This window comes from Haplochromis burtoni, unplaced genomic scaffold, assembly GCF_018398535.1.
Source record: "Haplochromis burtoni strain Fernald_Lab_line unplaced genomic scaffold, NCSU_Asbu1 Contig_47, whole genome shotgun sequence".
NCBI lineage: Eukaryota > Metazoa > Chordata > Actinopteri > Cichliformes > Cichlidae > Haplochromis > Haplochromis burtoni.
This window is the reverse complement of record NW_024582408.1, coordinates 1,883,990-1,897,708: the sequence shown is the minus strand read 5'-3', so window position 1 is coordinate 1,897,708 and position 13,719 is coordinate 1,883,990. Positions and strand designations below refer to the sequence as shown.

Here is a 13,719-nt window from a genome sequence, read left to right as displayed (position 1 = left end):
CAGAGAGAACCACTCACTGTAAAAAGTCCCCCAGCTCAGGTGCTATTTTGATAGAGCTGATGGTATCTCACAGCAGACAGACTAAACATCAGGACATCACGAATGCCTGAAAGTGTCTCGAGATAATTTGAAGATATCGTTTCTAATCTGGCCACGTAACCTCACACACTTACTTCCTGCTTTATATTTGAAAAAAAAAAAAGATAGACAAACACAAACTAGTCCATAATAGTGAAGTGGAAGAAAAATGATGCTTGGTGTTCAAAAAGTTTTACGAATAACAGGCTCTCATCCCCTAGCCCTAATTACTGGCGATGTAACACTAACTGAATTCTGTTGGGCTGTTTCTACCACCTTCGCACATCTACAGACTGCAGACTCTGACTTTTTTGCACAATAGCTCCAGTGCAGTCAAATTAGATGCAGGGTGTCTGTGAACAGCAGTTTTCAAGTCTTGCCACAGGTGCTCAACAGGATTTAAGTCGGGCTGTATGTTTAAGGTCAAACCTCCTCCCCATTCTCAAGTCTTTTGCAGCCTTTAATAGGTTTTCTTCCAGGTTTGCCCCGTGTTTACATCCATCCATCTTTCCATCAGCTCTGAGCAGCTTCCCTTTCCCTGCAGGAGAAAAGTGTGCCCACAGCATGATGCTGCCACCACCATGTTTTACAGCTGGGATTGTGTTTTCAAATCAATGTACAGTTTTGCATAAAGGCCCAAAGATTCAATTTTGGTCTCATCTGACCAGGGCACCTTTGCTGTGTCCCCTTCATGGCTTGTGGCAGACTTCTTATGGCTTTCTTTCAACAATGGCCTCTATCTTGACGCTCTTCTATAACAGCCAGATTTGGGGAGTCCAGATTTTCCCACCTGTCAATCTCTGCAGCTCCTCTAGAGTTAACGTGGGCCTCTTGGCTGCTTCTCTGATTAAAGCTCTTTGATTGGCCTGCCAGTTTACTGTAGGTGGACTGCCATATCTTAGTGTTAAAAGCTTGAGATATGGTTTTGCACTTTTTTCCTACGTACTGTATGCTAACAGCCCCGTTCACCCAGTTTATTTTTTCATTTTGCCCTCACTCAGCACTGAAATCTCAAACCTTCCTACTTATGGGTCACAGGCAGAAATCTCTTTATTACACCTGTCCTGCAAGAAAACAAAAGCTCCAGAAACTCCAGAATTAATTTATCAGCAGGGAAACATTCACACAAACAAACAAACAGGACCTTTGCCTTTCTGTAAAGATTTTGAGCTGGCCACGATCCTGGAGGACTCTGTTTAGTCCTGTTTGGAAAAGTTTCCATGCAGTTATCAAAAGCTCAGCATGTGGCCAATTCAGAGGAGGCCTCTGTTTTCATGACTGGTTTGATCTTTCCTGTCTGCTGGCAGTGATGGGCTTGTTCTAAGAATGTACTAATTTAGTCCATTTAAAAAGTTTTACAGTTTATTGTTTTGTTTTTTTTAATGGTATAAATTGTGAATACATGTGTAAGAGTATCACATTCGAATCAAATTAAAAGTAATACATGATTGATGATGTGTTTAAATATACTAGTGTGCAAAAATGATTAAACACAGAAACAGAATGTACCAAAAAGAAACAAAAACAGTAGATTGGAGCAAAGACGGGACTATATATGAGCACACTGAGGTGAAATTAAACCAAAACAACACACAGAAAAATACCCATCCATCCATTTTCTTAAATGCTTCAATTGAGGGTCACAGGTGGGCTGGATTTGTACACCCTGGACAGGTCGTCAGTCGTCAGAGATGATAACATTCATACTTAAGGCCACTTTAGAATCACCAATTAACCAAACAAGCCTGCATTTGAAATACCTGGAGAGAGCCGCGCAGTGGATTCGAACCCACGACCTTGTTGGTGTGAGTCAACAGTGCTAACCACTGCAACAAAGAGCAAATGATTAACATGGAGGTGCGACGACATTTAAACGAAGGCAGAGAGAGAAACATGAAAGCCAACAAATATAAGCAAGTGCATTACAAAAAGCTATGATAGCTAAGCATTCAAAGCATTTTCTGGTGAGTGTTTGGCGTCGTTGTAATATTCCAGATGAAGACCAGCGAGATGCTATTAAGCTCTCCTGCTGATTTGGATGATGAGGGAAACACTGAGCTGCTTTGTGGCTCATCAATGCGGCCTCTTGTCAAGAGAGGTTACATCATCGCCAGCACATAAACAAAGACCGGCTACACATCTCACTGCTCATCTTCAAAGAGCTTTGATAGAAACACAGAGTCCAGGATTTTGGTGCTTTGGTACACTAAGACAGAAATGTCGCCCTCTTGGTCACGTTCAGTCCGTTTGTTTTTTCTGTGCATGTGTGTGTAAAGCGCCTTGAGGTGACTTTTGTTGTGATTTGGCGCTATATAAATAAAATTGAATTGAATTGTTTGTGTATGCATGTAACTTCACACACACACAAAATCTGTGGGAAACTGTTTGGCGGTCTGCACAAGCATCAAGCGTCAAAGCCTCTGCAAAAAGCTTGATTAGCATACCTGCAAGCTGATCGTGCATGACTTTGATAATTATCTTTTTTTTTTTATAGAAGCAGTAACTGTTTTTAGACCATTCTGTGAGACGGGAACAAACTGTAAACAGCAAACAGTTGCTCATTTACACTGGAAGGTCAATGTGTATCCTCTCATAGCTCAGCTTTTGCGCTACAGGAAATAATACATCTGCTGTGCTTCACTATGCTGTGAAATTTCAGTTGTTTAGAGACACATTTACACAAAAATCAAGGCACCACAAGTCATTTGAGGAAGTGCCTCTATAAGCTTTCTAAACCCCAGGAGCTCTAGACAAATCGTTTAGCCACTGATCACCATTTCAGAAGCTATTAAGTTATTAGACGAGCATTAAGACACGAGACGAAGCCTCGCATTTCTGCTCTGTGAGGAAACTTTATTGCTTTGGTTCATGCAGCTGTTGAACCCTCAGACAGCTGCATGGTCTGAATAAAAATGCGAGAATCCTGAGAGATTTTGAAAATAATTACAATGAGAATAGACCGGTTTGGAGCCTTTTTCTCAGTTAAGATGGATCTGGTCTTGTATTAATGTTTCTCATTAATTTCCAGACACTTCAGCTACACTTAAATGTGAATGAATAAGCATGATAATGAGATAATAAAATGTCAAGGAAGGGTGCGTTTATTTTAAATATGCGACACTAATGGCGTCACTGAAGATCAGAGTTCCCATGTTTAGTATTTAGTTTGCGCTCTTTGGGCTTTAGGTAGGGCTTCTGTGAGGATCAGACTCGGCCTTTGAACCAGTAAATAATCATGTCTGGTTGCAGTTTTTCCATCTCATAACTTCCTAATATTTCTTTGTTGAACTGTTCCTTTGCTAAAGTCATCCCAGCAGTCTTATTCTTTGAGGTTATGGATTTTTCGCTCCTTCACACCAGTTCTTTTTAAAATAGTTGTCAAGGATTTTTGTTGTTCATCTTTAAAGTAACCTTCTCACATGCTCTATTCACAGTTTTGTGGTCCAGTCTTTGTCAACCAATTTGATCAAGAATTTTGATTTTTGTACTTCCGATCAATTATTCTGTTGTACTGCAGACGCACAGAGTCAGTCCCTTTTAAATTATTAATGGCACCCAATAATGATTACTTTTTATAATCAAGGCTTTGTTGTTGTTGTCATTCAGAGGTATTATTACATTTCCACACTGATGAAGTGATTTATTTATTTCAGAAGAAAATATTTAACTAAATAAAAAACAATTTAACTGGGTTTTCCCAGTTGTGATGAAATTTCGTGGCACAGTCTGGGCTGACAAATCATCACCGCTTTCCCCAGAAGTTAGCTGTTAGTGTGGCAACATAGGGAGTAAAACACTGATGATGAATCATTTATATTAAGACGTGCCTAAAAAACCCACAACAATGGCCACTATGCCAAGAAACAATATTTCATAATGAAAAAGAAAAAAAACAAAAAAAAAACAGGTTTTGAGTTGTTTTATAAGTTTATTAAAAATGAAACACTGAAATGTCCAAATTACATAAATGTTCAAAGACTGCAAGTCTCGTTTTAAAAAATGAAATTCCAGTGTCAAGCTGAATTCCAGTTCGTCTGACGCCTGTGAACAGTCCTCACATGCACCTCTGAGTCGAAGTATTTGGACACACACTGGTCGAAATACGTTCTCACAGTCTCACGCATAAGTTACAAAATCAGCAAATGCAGTACAGAGCCTGCAAACGTATCACATGCAGGCAAGTTATTGTTTGAAAAAGAGGACAGCGACAAAGATACATTCACTGATTGTGTGTGAGTGTGTGTTCAAAACGTAGTCGTGCAGAACGGGCAGACTGGTCGCAGCTTTTCTCAAGAGCTGCTCATCCAAACAACACGAGTCAAGAAACGAGACAAAATAGCAAAAAACTAAAATATCTGTACAGTTTTGATGTGGTTTTTACCTCTTCAGCTTTCTTTACGATCAGTTAAGACCACATAGATGATGACATTTGGTAAAAGTTTCTTACTGTAAAACTTCCCCAACACACACAGAGTGGTGCAGGCTGCGGCCACTGCAGGGGAAACACTGGCAACACAGAATTAGCCCAAATATGTGAACTGCTCATCTCAGTGAACTCAAATGCAACACTACGTGGTACCCTGGCCCACGTGGGTTAGACTAATGGTTGTTTAATTAATTAATTAATTTGTTTATATAGAGATAGGCATGGAGGCCCTGGCAGGTTTATTATTGGAGATGGTGGAGGCTTTCTTCGATGTGGAGCCCCAGCAGGTGTACACCAGCCTGTCGTGGTTGTTGCTGCTCTGCAGTACTTTGCGTTTATGTTTGCTTTGAGTTCCATCCTGAGACGAGCCCAATTTATTCTTTTGGCTGGATCCTTGTTCCTGGAGCTGAATATGGATGGGGTTTGGGGCCTGATGGGCTGTGGTAACGTGGACCCCAACTCGGTTTCCTCCCAGCTTGTGGTAGGTTGAGAGAAGCAGCCGGTGGAGCTCCCGCTGGAAAGTCTTGTTGAAGTAGAAGTAGATGAATGGGTTGTAGATGTGGGAGCTTTTGGCGAAGAGGGCGGGAAACACGAAACCCTCCGGAGCCATGTACCGGTGCTCCTTGTGGAAAATGAAAAGGAAGGACACGACAGCGTAGGGAGCCCAGGCAATTACAAAACCCAAACTGATGCAGAAAAACATCTGGAAGGGGAAGCGACAGAGTAGAGAGGGTAAGTTAGTACACTGGAAACTAATCAGAGACCTGATGAATCATCTCTGACACACAAATAACTTGTTTCCTATGAAACGATCCATTTTCAAACAAAGCAAAGATCATGTGGTGCAGCAGACTGAATATTTCATGTCTACACTTTCCTAGTAACGGATCTCGTACGGTCATGTGAATATTGACGTGTTCAGGAAAAAATTATGGCACTAATTCTATTTTTAAAGCGACACGAGTTTCTTTTAAATATAACGATATTTTTGTTATTTTTACCTTCACTTTATCTTTTCCATCTCGTGTGGTTGGAATGAACCCATTTCCGTTCCCTTAAATATTAATAGAAAAAACATAGCAGAGGCAACTCCTCCCTACAACCTCTTGGTCATCTGGGCCTCACACTGTGTTCTGGGCCTCGTGGGCTCTCTCCTGGTACTGTGGATTTCTTGAATTTTTTTTCAAGGTCAGCTTTGACCTCGGGTGCTAATAGTGAAGGTCAAGGTCAAATGCTTAACCAACCTAGGTACTCGTATCCCCCAAGGTTTAAATTGTTGTAAAATACGAAGACAATCGATAAAAAATTGTGAGTAATATAAAGTTGGTTTGTTGTGACCTCGAGGGGATTTTCAGCAAATTTAAATCAGCTTGAGCTGTTATTGGTATCTACCATCACAAAGAAATGTGAAATCCTGTGGGCAGTAGAGTGCTAACAAACAGACAAATAGACAAACGGAACTGATTACATCCTCCCTTCCATTCAGAGGAAGAATACATCGATTGATGTGGCTGAAATGTATCTGTGATAAACTGCAGGACAGTCAAACATTCAAAATCAAAGGTTCTACAGACAAAAGACAAGTCAAGTATAAAGTGTGACTCAACTTGGAGAGACAAGAGGCTCAAATGTTTAGTTCTGAGAAAACGCTGGAGGCTCTTCTTCCAGATTCAAAGTCTCTAACAGATACATGTCATTATCAGCTTTGTTCAAAACCCTGTTACATACCAAGATATGCTGTTGCCTTAAAACTCCAAGAAGAACCAAGTTTAGATCCGATCTCCAACCACAATAAAAATGCACAGAGGGCTAAATGAAAGCAATGAGTAATGACTGATGAGTAAAAGATGTGAATGCCTGTACGACCTTCACGATGCATTAGTACTGTGACACCTCTATAACTGATAAAGTCTGATCTAATGCCACGAGGTCAAAGTGAGAATTTTACAGAGAAAGGTTCGAAATTATAAAAGCTCCAAAACTTAAAGAAAGATGCTTTGTTGCTTTCTTTATTACCTCCTTTAAGATACACTGGACCATCCCATATGAAAGGAAAGGAGATATAACTGGCAACTAGCATGTAAATACTAATTATTAGCCTGTTTTTCATTTAATGCCATACCCTGCTGTTGTAATATTCATGGTTCACACCCAGCCTGGTTTTGCTGCAGGCCTCTTCCTGTCAGGAGGGACTTCTTCCTTCCCACTGTCACCAGCTGCTATTATATTGCAGGGTTTTTACTTTGCAAGATAAAGCATATTGAGATAACTCTATAAAGACAGTTTATTTAACTCTAATTCTTATAAAGTTTTTATCTTGTGTGCCGAACATAGTTTTACATGTAAATGGAAAAAAAAATCTCTCTAATTTCTCTGGATCATCTGCCTCCATCTCCATCCTGCCTCTAGCATCCTCCTCTGTTACACCTCTGCACGTCCTGCATCACTGCATTCTTGAATCTTCTCTGTGGTGTTTCTCTTTTCCTCCTGCGTGCCACCTCCTTATTCAATATCCTTTGCTGCATGGTCACTTAATCATTTCCCCAGTGTGAATAGACAACATGAGCTGAGCTCAATATGAAGAGCATCTGGTTTCACTTTATAGGCTAGTATATATTAATTTTTCTTTAAAATTACAGCTGTGGTATTTGAGTGATGTTTTTCGCGGGATATTCGGGTTGTTCTCTTTCATATGACCTGACTAGTTTGGTGTAGTTACCTGATGATGAGGTCAAGGATCAGTTATCAGGAAGAGACACGGGTGGCCATTTTTGGCACTATTCGACCACTGATGGAGAATTTCCTGTTGGTGTGCACTGAGCAGCAAATTCGAGCGCTGCCTGGACTGGATTCTCTCAACATTCTCAGTTCATGTGTGTTTGTCAAGTCTGCAGATATAATGTAAAGACTGAAGCTCACCATGGAGAGCCGCTTCTCAGCGCGGCGCAGGTTGTTGCGGATGCCCCTAGCAGACAGCAAGTAGGAGAAGCGGGACACCTTGTAGAGGATCCTGCACTGCGACACCACAATGAGGAGGACGGGAACCAGCGTGAAGCAGGCAAAGGAGCAGATGACATAGAAGGCATCCTTGGCAGAGGTGTGATAACCCCGCCAGGCGATTGTGCAGGACAGTCCGTAAGGCTCGGGGACGTACTCGCCCCAGCCGAACAGAGGGAAGCTGGACCACACTGTAGCAACCAGCCAGATAGCACAGCACAAGAGGCGGATGTTGGTTCCTTTCAGCCACACAGCTACAGCAAGAAGGCAAAAAAAAGGATAGAGACTGCAAGATTGGGGGCATTTGGGACATGAGTTACATGAAACTACTACTCTTAGCATCAAATTCTTATTAACTAACAACAACAGTCCTCACCGTAAGCCAAGCTGTAGCAGGTCTTTAGGTAGCGGATGATGCTGATGGCAGTGATGGTGAACATGCCGCACAAGCCGAAAATGTAGCAGCCGAAGCCGTAGTAAACGCACGTGATGTTTTCTCCCAGCCAGGCGTGGTGGAAGGAGGACAAGATGGCGAGCGGGTAGAAGCAGATGCAGCTGAGGAAGTCGACAACAGCCAGGTTGACGCACAGCAGCTCCGAGCCCACCATCTTCTTCCTCCTGAGGTAACAGATCACCAGCACCAGCCCATTCCCCATTACAGAGAGCAGAGCTGCACCGGGAAGAAGGTCAGAAGGAAACTGCTGCATTCGTTTAGCATTTGGCCTCTTTGGAAGCAACACTATTTTTATAATTGCTATGACCAAAATGTTAGCAAACATTTAGAAAGGTTTTGAGACAAAGCAAAAAACGTTTACATATTTTATACCTTCAAAAGGGCATCGTTATTACTTTAAAGTGAGTGTATCCCATGGAAAATGTTCCCATCAGATATGCCAATGTCAGTTTTACTTAAATAGCACATTTAATTACAGATAATGTCAATGTTGTTTAATATAAAGATAAAAACATAGGCTCACAATGATGCCTCAAGGCAATTTAAAAAAGCAATATAAAAGTATATATAAAAATAAAATACAACACACTTAAACTCTTAATGCCGAGGGTATCATATTTGATAACTGAGGCTTTCTGACTACATCAGTGCGATTTGTTTTCCCCTGAAAAAACAAAATAAATTCCACAAAACTCACATAAGCAAATACATTTTGATTTTTTCAGCCAAGATTCCTGTTTTGATCACTGTGTTTCAAGGACAACAAATAGGAACAATTTTTTTTGTTCTTGACTTTTTGGAGCAGCAACAAATATTTCCCTCTTATTTTGAGATATCCAGCTGTTAATATGAGTGTTGCTCATTAGTTTGAGAATCACCTGATGTCGGCAGATGTTGTATACTTGTGTGGAAAATCTAAGAAAACCATCTTTAGCTGAATAACCTTCTTATGGGCACTTTGCACTATTTGCCCAGCAGTCTGACATGCTAGGAGTTCATTTTTAGGTCGTACATATCAAAGTGAGAGCCACCATGCAGAATAACTGGATTATTGACGTCTTAGAGGCAAACCGAGCACACATTTATATGAGTGAGAACACAATACAGGTTAAATCCTTACTTATAGTTACTGCTATTGCAATGCACACCTTCAGCGCTCCTAGTCAAGTGTAACTAGTTTAATGAGCGACTGAGCCCTGCAGACAAATAAAAGTCAAATATAAGATCTGAGAAGTTCATTGAAAACAAACCAATGGAAAGAAAAAGAAAATGAAATGATTAAAGTTTAAATACTTTATATTTAGTGGAAATTAAAGCACTTTTTATAACTTAAAGGCGTGAATTAAGCTTATCAAAAAAAATAGTCAACAGCATTTTTGTTTTCCAGGTAAAGCAGAAATAGAGAGAACAGATAACTCAGCATACCGATGGAGAAGATGGCCAGTCCCACGCATATGTCAGCAGCTGGGGTCAGTTTGGAGGTGAAGGCGGAGGTGGTCCGGTTTCCATCAGAGGAGTTCAGAGGCATCGGTCGCTGCTGCTGGTGTTGCTGATGCTACAGTGGCTGAAATCCAGTCCTGTCTGTCAAAGGGAGATGAGGCTGACTTTCTTTTATGCATGGGGTTCTGTCGCCATGGTAACTCAAGTGTGTGATGTCCGTCAAATACACTGAGGATGGGGATCCAGGAGCTCTATAGACAAGGACGTTATAAGGACTTTGGCTTAACTTGCAAATGCCACCACAATATCTCCAACAGCCTGGGCTTTAACAGCCTAACCAGCCATTTTTCCATTTATTCTAAGGTATTATAGTTTAGTTTATTTTTAATCCTGCAATATTACGATTCCTCAACATTTTATTGACTTCAACTTAAAACCACATCAGAGAGCCAGAAACTGCAGTTCCTCCAGCGGCCAGTTGAAGCTGGGTCTATAAGAGAGTCAGACTTCCACATTAAAAACAAAAAACTTAAGAGATTAGATGAACTTTGCACAGCGTGGTACAAAGACTGGTTTTCATTCTTTGTGGCTTATTTCTGCCCTCACAATAACTATAGAGAAGGTGGTGTTTTATAACTGAAGGTGGCATGGCTGCTTTCATTTCCATGTGTCTGACACACACCTGTAGGTGGATCATCGCAAGCTGTGTTTATGCTGTGGTTCCTTTTGAAGCATTTGACTAATATAGAACATCTGGGACATTTATGATTCTTTTTTTGGTGAGTGAATATTAAGTGTTTTAGTAGTTTGGTGCATTAGTCACCCTCTCATCCAAATATGACACTTCTGGCCTCAAAAGACCAACATGTCACCATGCAGAGGTCAGAAACTGATAGGTGACGTCTAGAGATCTCAAAAACCTGCACATGGCTCACAGTGTGTGAGCCCAATGCACAAAATTGTATTTGCTAAACTTTTCGGAAGATTAAGTGGATTACATGCAAGTGTACACTCCTGAAAGCTGTGTTGCAAAACCTGTTAAAACTAGGACCTGCTGTTTCAGCTGCTAAACGGAGATTCACTTGTAGTTCTTTTCGAGCCACACATTTCTTGGGAGACGTGTCCGTCACCTCATTTTGCACATTTTAATATGTAGACATGGTGAAGATGGCAAGCTGAAGTTCAAACTGAGCATCAGAATTGGGAACAAAAGTGATACAAGTGACTTGTATGGTTGTCAGACAGCCTGCCTCAGACAACCATCTTTAGGCTTCACAGAAGATGGCCTAAAAAAATGAAAACATCCAGTGAGCAGCATTTCTCTGGGTGAAGATACCTTGTTGACGTCAGAGGAAAATGGCCAGACTGCTTTGAAGTGAGGAAAACTGAGTAACCCAAATAACCACTCACTCATCCAAGATGTGCAAAAGAGCATCTCTGAATGGACAATACGTCAAGTCTTGATGCAGATGGTGATTGCAGCAGGAGTGACACCCGGTGTGGGTTTCCTGTTTCAAGAAAAGGAAATTGAACTACAGTTCACATGGGCAACACAGAATTGGATAAATGCAAGCATGAAAGCATGGATCCATCAAGCCTTGTATCAACTGTTGATGGCGTAATAGTGGGGGGTTCATTTGTATTTCGGAGGCTACCTGGTTATTGTTGTTGACCCTGTCCATCCCTTTATGACCTCGGTGCAATCATGTTCTGATGCCTGCTTCACAAAGGTTAGAACAAACTTCTGGTGAGCTGATTTCATGAGCCCTTCAAACCAAAAACCAAGTATTTAAAACTTAATGATTCAGATAATTGATCTACATTTGAAAATCCTTAATTTTATGCTAAGTTCCCATATATTTTCACTCCTGTGCAGCAATGATGGTATAATAGCACCACATCTGGTCCCCGAGCTGCACAATAGGAAGCATAATAATCATCACTGTTGCTTATGGCAGGTCGAGGCACCATCTGCTGACCTCTATGAAGAACTGCAAGAAAGCAAAAAAGTCAAAGGAGGAAAAAAAAAAGACAACTGGAGGCTTTGAGTAGAAAGATAAAGTAGACTTTATTTAATGGTGAAACCTAAATAAGATCTGTGATTACAAAACAGGCTCCCCATGTAGTTTCTTTCAATGTCACAGAGGCTGGAATGCTGTACTGACAGAAAAGGCATCAGAAAGACTTGACCTAAAATATAAAGCTTGAAAACTACGAGCTTCAGAGAGAGTCGAGAGAAAGAAACCCTCTCACGAGTCGTTCCTACAATCCAATGGCAGTTACAATAGTTTAATGAAGACGTTCAGCAGTTGTCAACATCAGAAACTGGAGAATAAAAGCAATCGTGACTTCATGAAGTCTGTAGAAAAGAGACAGTGAAGAGGCATAGATGGTAAAAGAAAGGGTTTCCTTTGTTGCACTACGTCATAAAGGGCCTCATTTGGTTAGGACATAAAAATACATGGTAGCACGAAAGCCTTCTGTGCATCAAATGTCTAAGACGCTTGGAAGTCTTTGCACTGACTACACTTTTCTCAGACCACTGAAATGTTACGCTGTACATTAAATCAGAAACCAAGTGGCATTTTCCCTTTAAGTAGCCTCCAAGCTAACATACACATATACACCCACGCGACAAATATACACTCAAGCGCATCCTGCATCCCCATCATGAGCCAGCTGCAAAAAAAAAGGGAAACATCCAAAAATATTCGGGTTATCAATACACTGGAAAAATATAGCACTGTAGGTCTCTCTCTTTTCATTTTTAAAGGAATAGTTTAGCAGCTTGGGAAATATCAGAGTAAGAGGTGAAGATTGGTTTGAATAAGCAGCCTGAAGCTAATAAAGTTCACCCACCAGCTTCTCCAACTCTAACACCGCAGGCGTCTGCATGGATTAAACAAACCACATCTCTTTTTAATTTTTAAGCTTTGGAGGTGCTGTTTGGGTGGATTTTATTTCTCAGGGTAGAGCCAGGCCAGCTGCTTCACATTCACCACATATATTCAACCTCTTCCCTTCGCCTTAAAAAAAGAAACAATGCTGAACTCCTCCTTTAAAACTCCAGTTATTAAGAAAAATATTTCCTTTGTTGAAAAGCTCTTTCTCAATACTTTAGTGTAAATGATTTTATAAACACAGCTCTGCATTTTTCAAATCGGCATCACCCAGATGAATACAATTTTACCAACACCTGAAACACAAAGATAAGTGTTTAGTCTTATTGTTCATTAAATTCATCGTCTCAGGCAGAGTCATTTACAGAGCGCTCACTCTATATCTGGGATTAATATCTCTATCCATTTTGGCCATCTTTAAAAAAGGAAGTGGTTGTGTTCTTTAGCTTTCCTGTATCTTAATGCACACCAAATGTTTACTTTTTGGGTCTGGACCCAAACACCCCCCCACCCCACCCCACAAAACAAAAAATAATAATTTTTGCCGTTCTCTTAAGTGTTGGCAGCGATGAGGAAAAAGCACATTAAAAATAGACATCTTTAAATAGCTGTTCAGCTCTAAGTGCAGCACAAATCGGAAACATTGAATTCAAGTCATCGTTATCTCCTCCCCCGTCTCCGCGTATCATACAACGAATATACCGAAAAGAAACATTTTCAGTTAAGAAACTAAATGTGAAAGGATAAATCTTTGATCAGACAAATAAACAGTATACTGCAGCCACACTGTAACATCCAAAAATAGTCTGAAGTTGAAATATAGATTTTTTTTTTCTTGCCAAAGAAATGCTGGCGTTCACTCTAAGTAGATTTCATATACTGCTGAGGTGTGATTTGTGTTTTTACGTCTCTGTTGATCCTACCCCGGCAGTCCTGAACGCAGCATCAAACCGTTACAGAGTAAAACACTGACGTCCGGTGTCATTTGGCACATAGGGTGCTCTCGCTGACAGCTGCGGTGGCGTCGGGGTCTTTGTCGTCTGCGGTGACGGCAGCGGCGCTCCTTTCCTGGTCCTCGTGGTTACTGTTACTATTATTGTTGTTGTTGTTTTGGACACTCGGAAGCCCGTGGCTGTTGTTCTGGACCAGCGGCATGTCACCGAGCTTCAGCTCCTCCAGCTTCTTCCACAGCTCTTCTCTCTCCTGCTCCTTCTTCTTTTCCCTGTGAAATCACAGTATTTAAAAACAAAAACTAAGCAAAACACCAGACACTAGTGTTGATATCGCCAAACCAATCATTTTCATCACAGTTTTAATCAAAACAACCTATTTTTCCCTAACGAAATAAAAACTAATGCACGAGGACAAAAAAAATATGATGAAATTCATAAAAACAAGATGTTCTGACATCCAATCTGAACTAA

The 13,719-nt window shown here is 40.8% G+C and overlaps 2 protein-coding genes and 1 long non-coding RNA gene across 4 annotated transcripts in view; 1 reads left to right on the top strand and 2 right to left on the bottom strand.

Moving 5' to 3' along the window:
• Window positions 1-3,985: 3,985 nt before the first annotated feature.
• On the bottom strand, window positions 3,986-9,483 carry opn8c (opsin 8, group member c). 2 transcript variants are annotated; one of them, XM_005921544.2, is made up of 4 exons: window positions 9,381-9,483; window positions 7,878-8,171; window positions 7,424-7,755; window positions 3,986-5,207 (listed from the first exon to the last, which is right to left on the bottom strand). In XM_005921544.2, the coding sequence occupies exons 1-4, from the start codon at window positions 9,481-9,483 to the stop codon at window positions 4,710-4,712; spliced, it is 1,227 nt and encodes a 408-aa protein (XP_005921606.1). In that variant the 3' UTR covers window positions 3,986-4,709. The 2 variants fall into 2 exon arrangements, with proteins under 2 accessions (XP_005921606.1, XP_042076297.1); XM_042220363.1 differs by lacking the exon at window positions 9,381-9,483 and having other exon boundaries at window positions 7,878-9,347.
• Window positions 7,991-12,144, top strand: LOC121814436. Its single transcript, XR_006054355.1, has 2 exons — window positions 7,991-8,124; window positions 9,343-12,144. It is a non-coding gene; the product is annotated as an uncharacterized LOC121814436 (long non-coding RNA).
• ppp2r5a (protein phosphatase 2, regulatory subunit B', alpha isoform) overlaps window positions 11,445-13,719 on the bottom strand; it is a 59,526-nt gene continuing 57,251 nt past the window's right edge. The window contains exon 13 of the mRNA XM_005921543.3: window positions 11,445-13,517. Within this exon, the coding sequence (XP_005921605.1) occupies window positions 13,277-13,517 (241 nt within the window). The 3' untranslated portion in view covers window positions 11,445-13,276. The remainder of the gene's footprint in view (window positions 13,518-13,719) is intronic.

Bases quoted from the DNA above. Each gene is read 5' to 3' on its own strand.
- opn8c (XM_042220363.1), bottom strand. From the start codon at position 8,280: ATGTTTGCTAACATTTTGGTCATAGCAATTATAAAAATAGTGTTGCTT. The intron at 7,756-7,877 runs GTGAGGACTGTT...TTCTTGCTGTAG, and splicing joins CTGCTACAGCTTGGCTTACG to CTGTGTGGCTGAAAGGAACC. The intron at 5,208-7,423 runs GTGAGCTTCAGT...TTCCCCTTCCAG, and splicing joins CTGAGAAGCGGCTCTCCATG to ATGTTTTTCTGCATCAGTTT.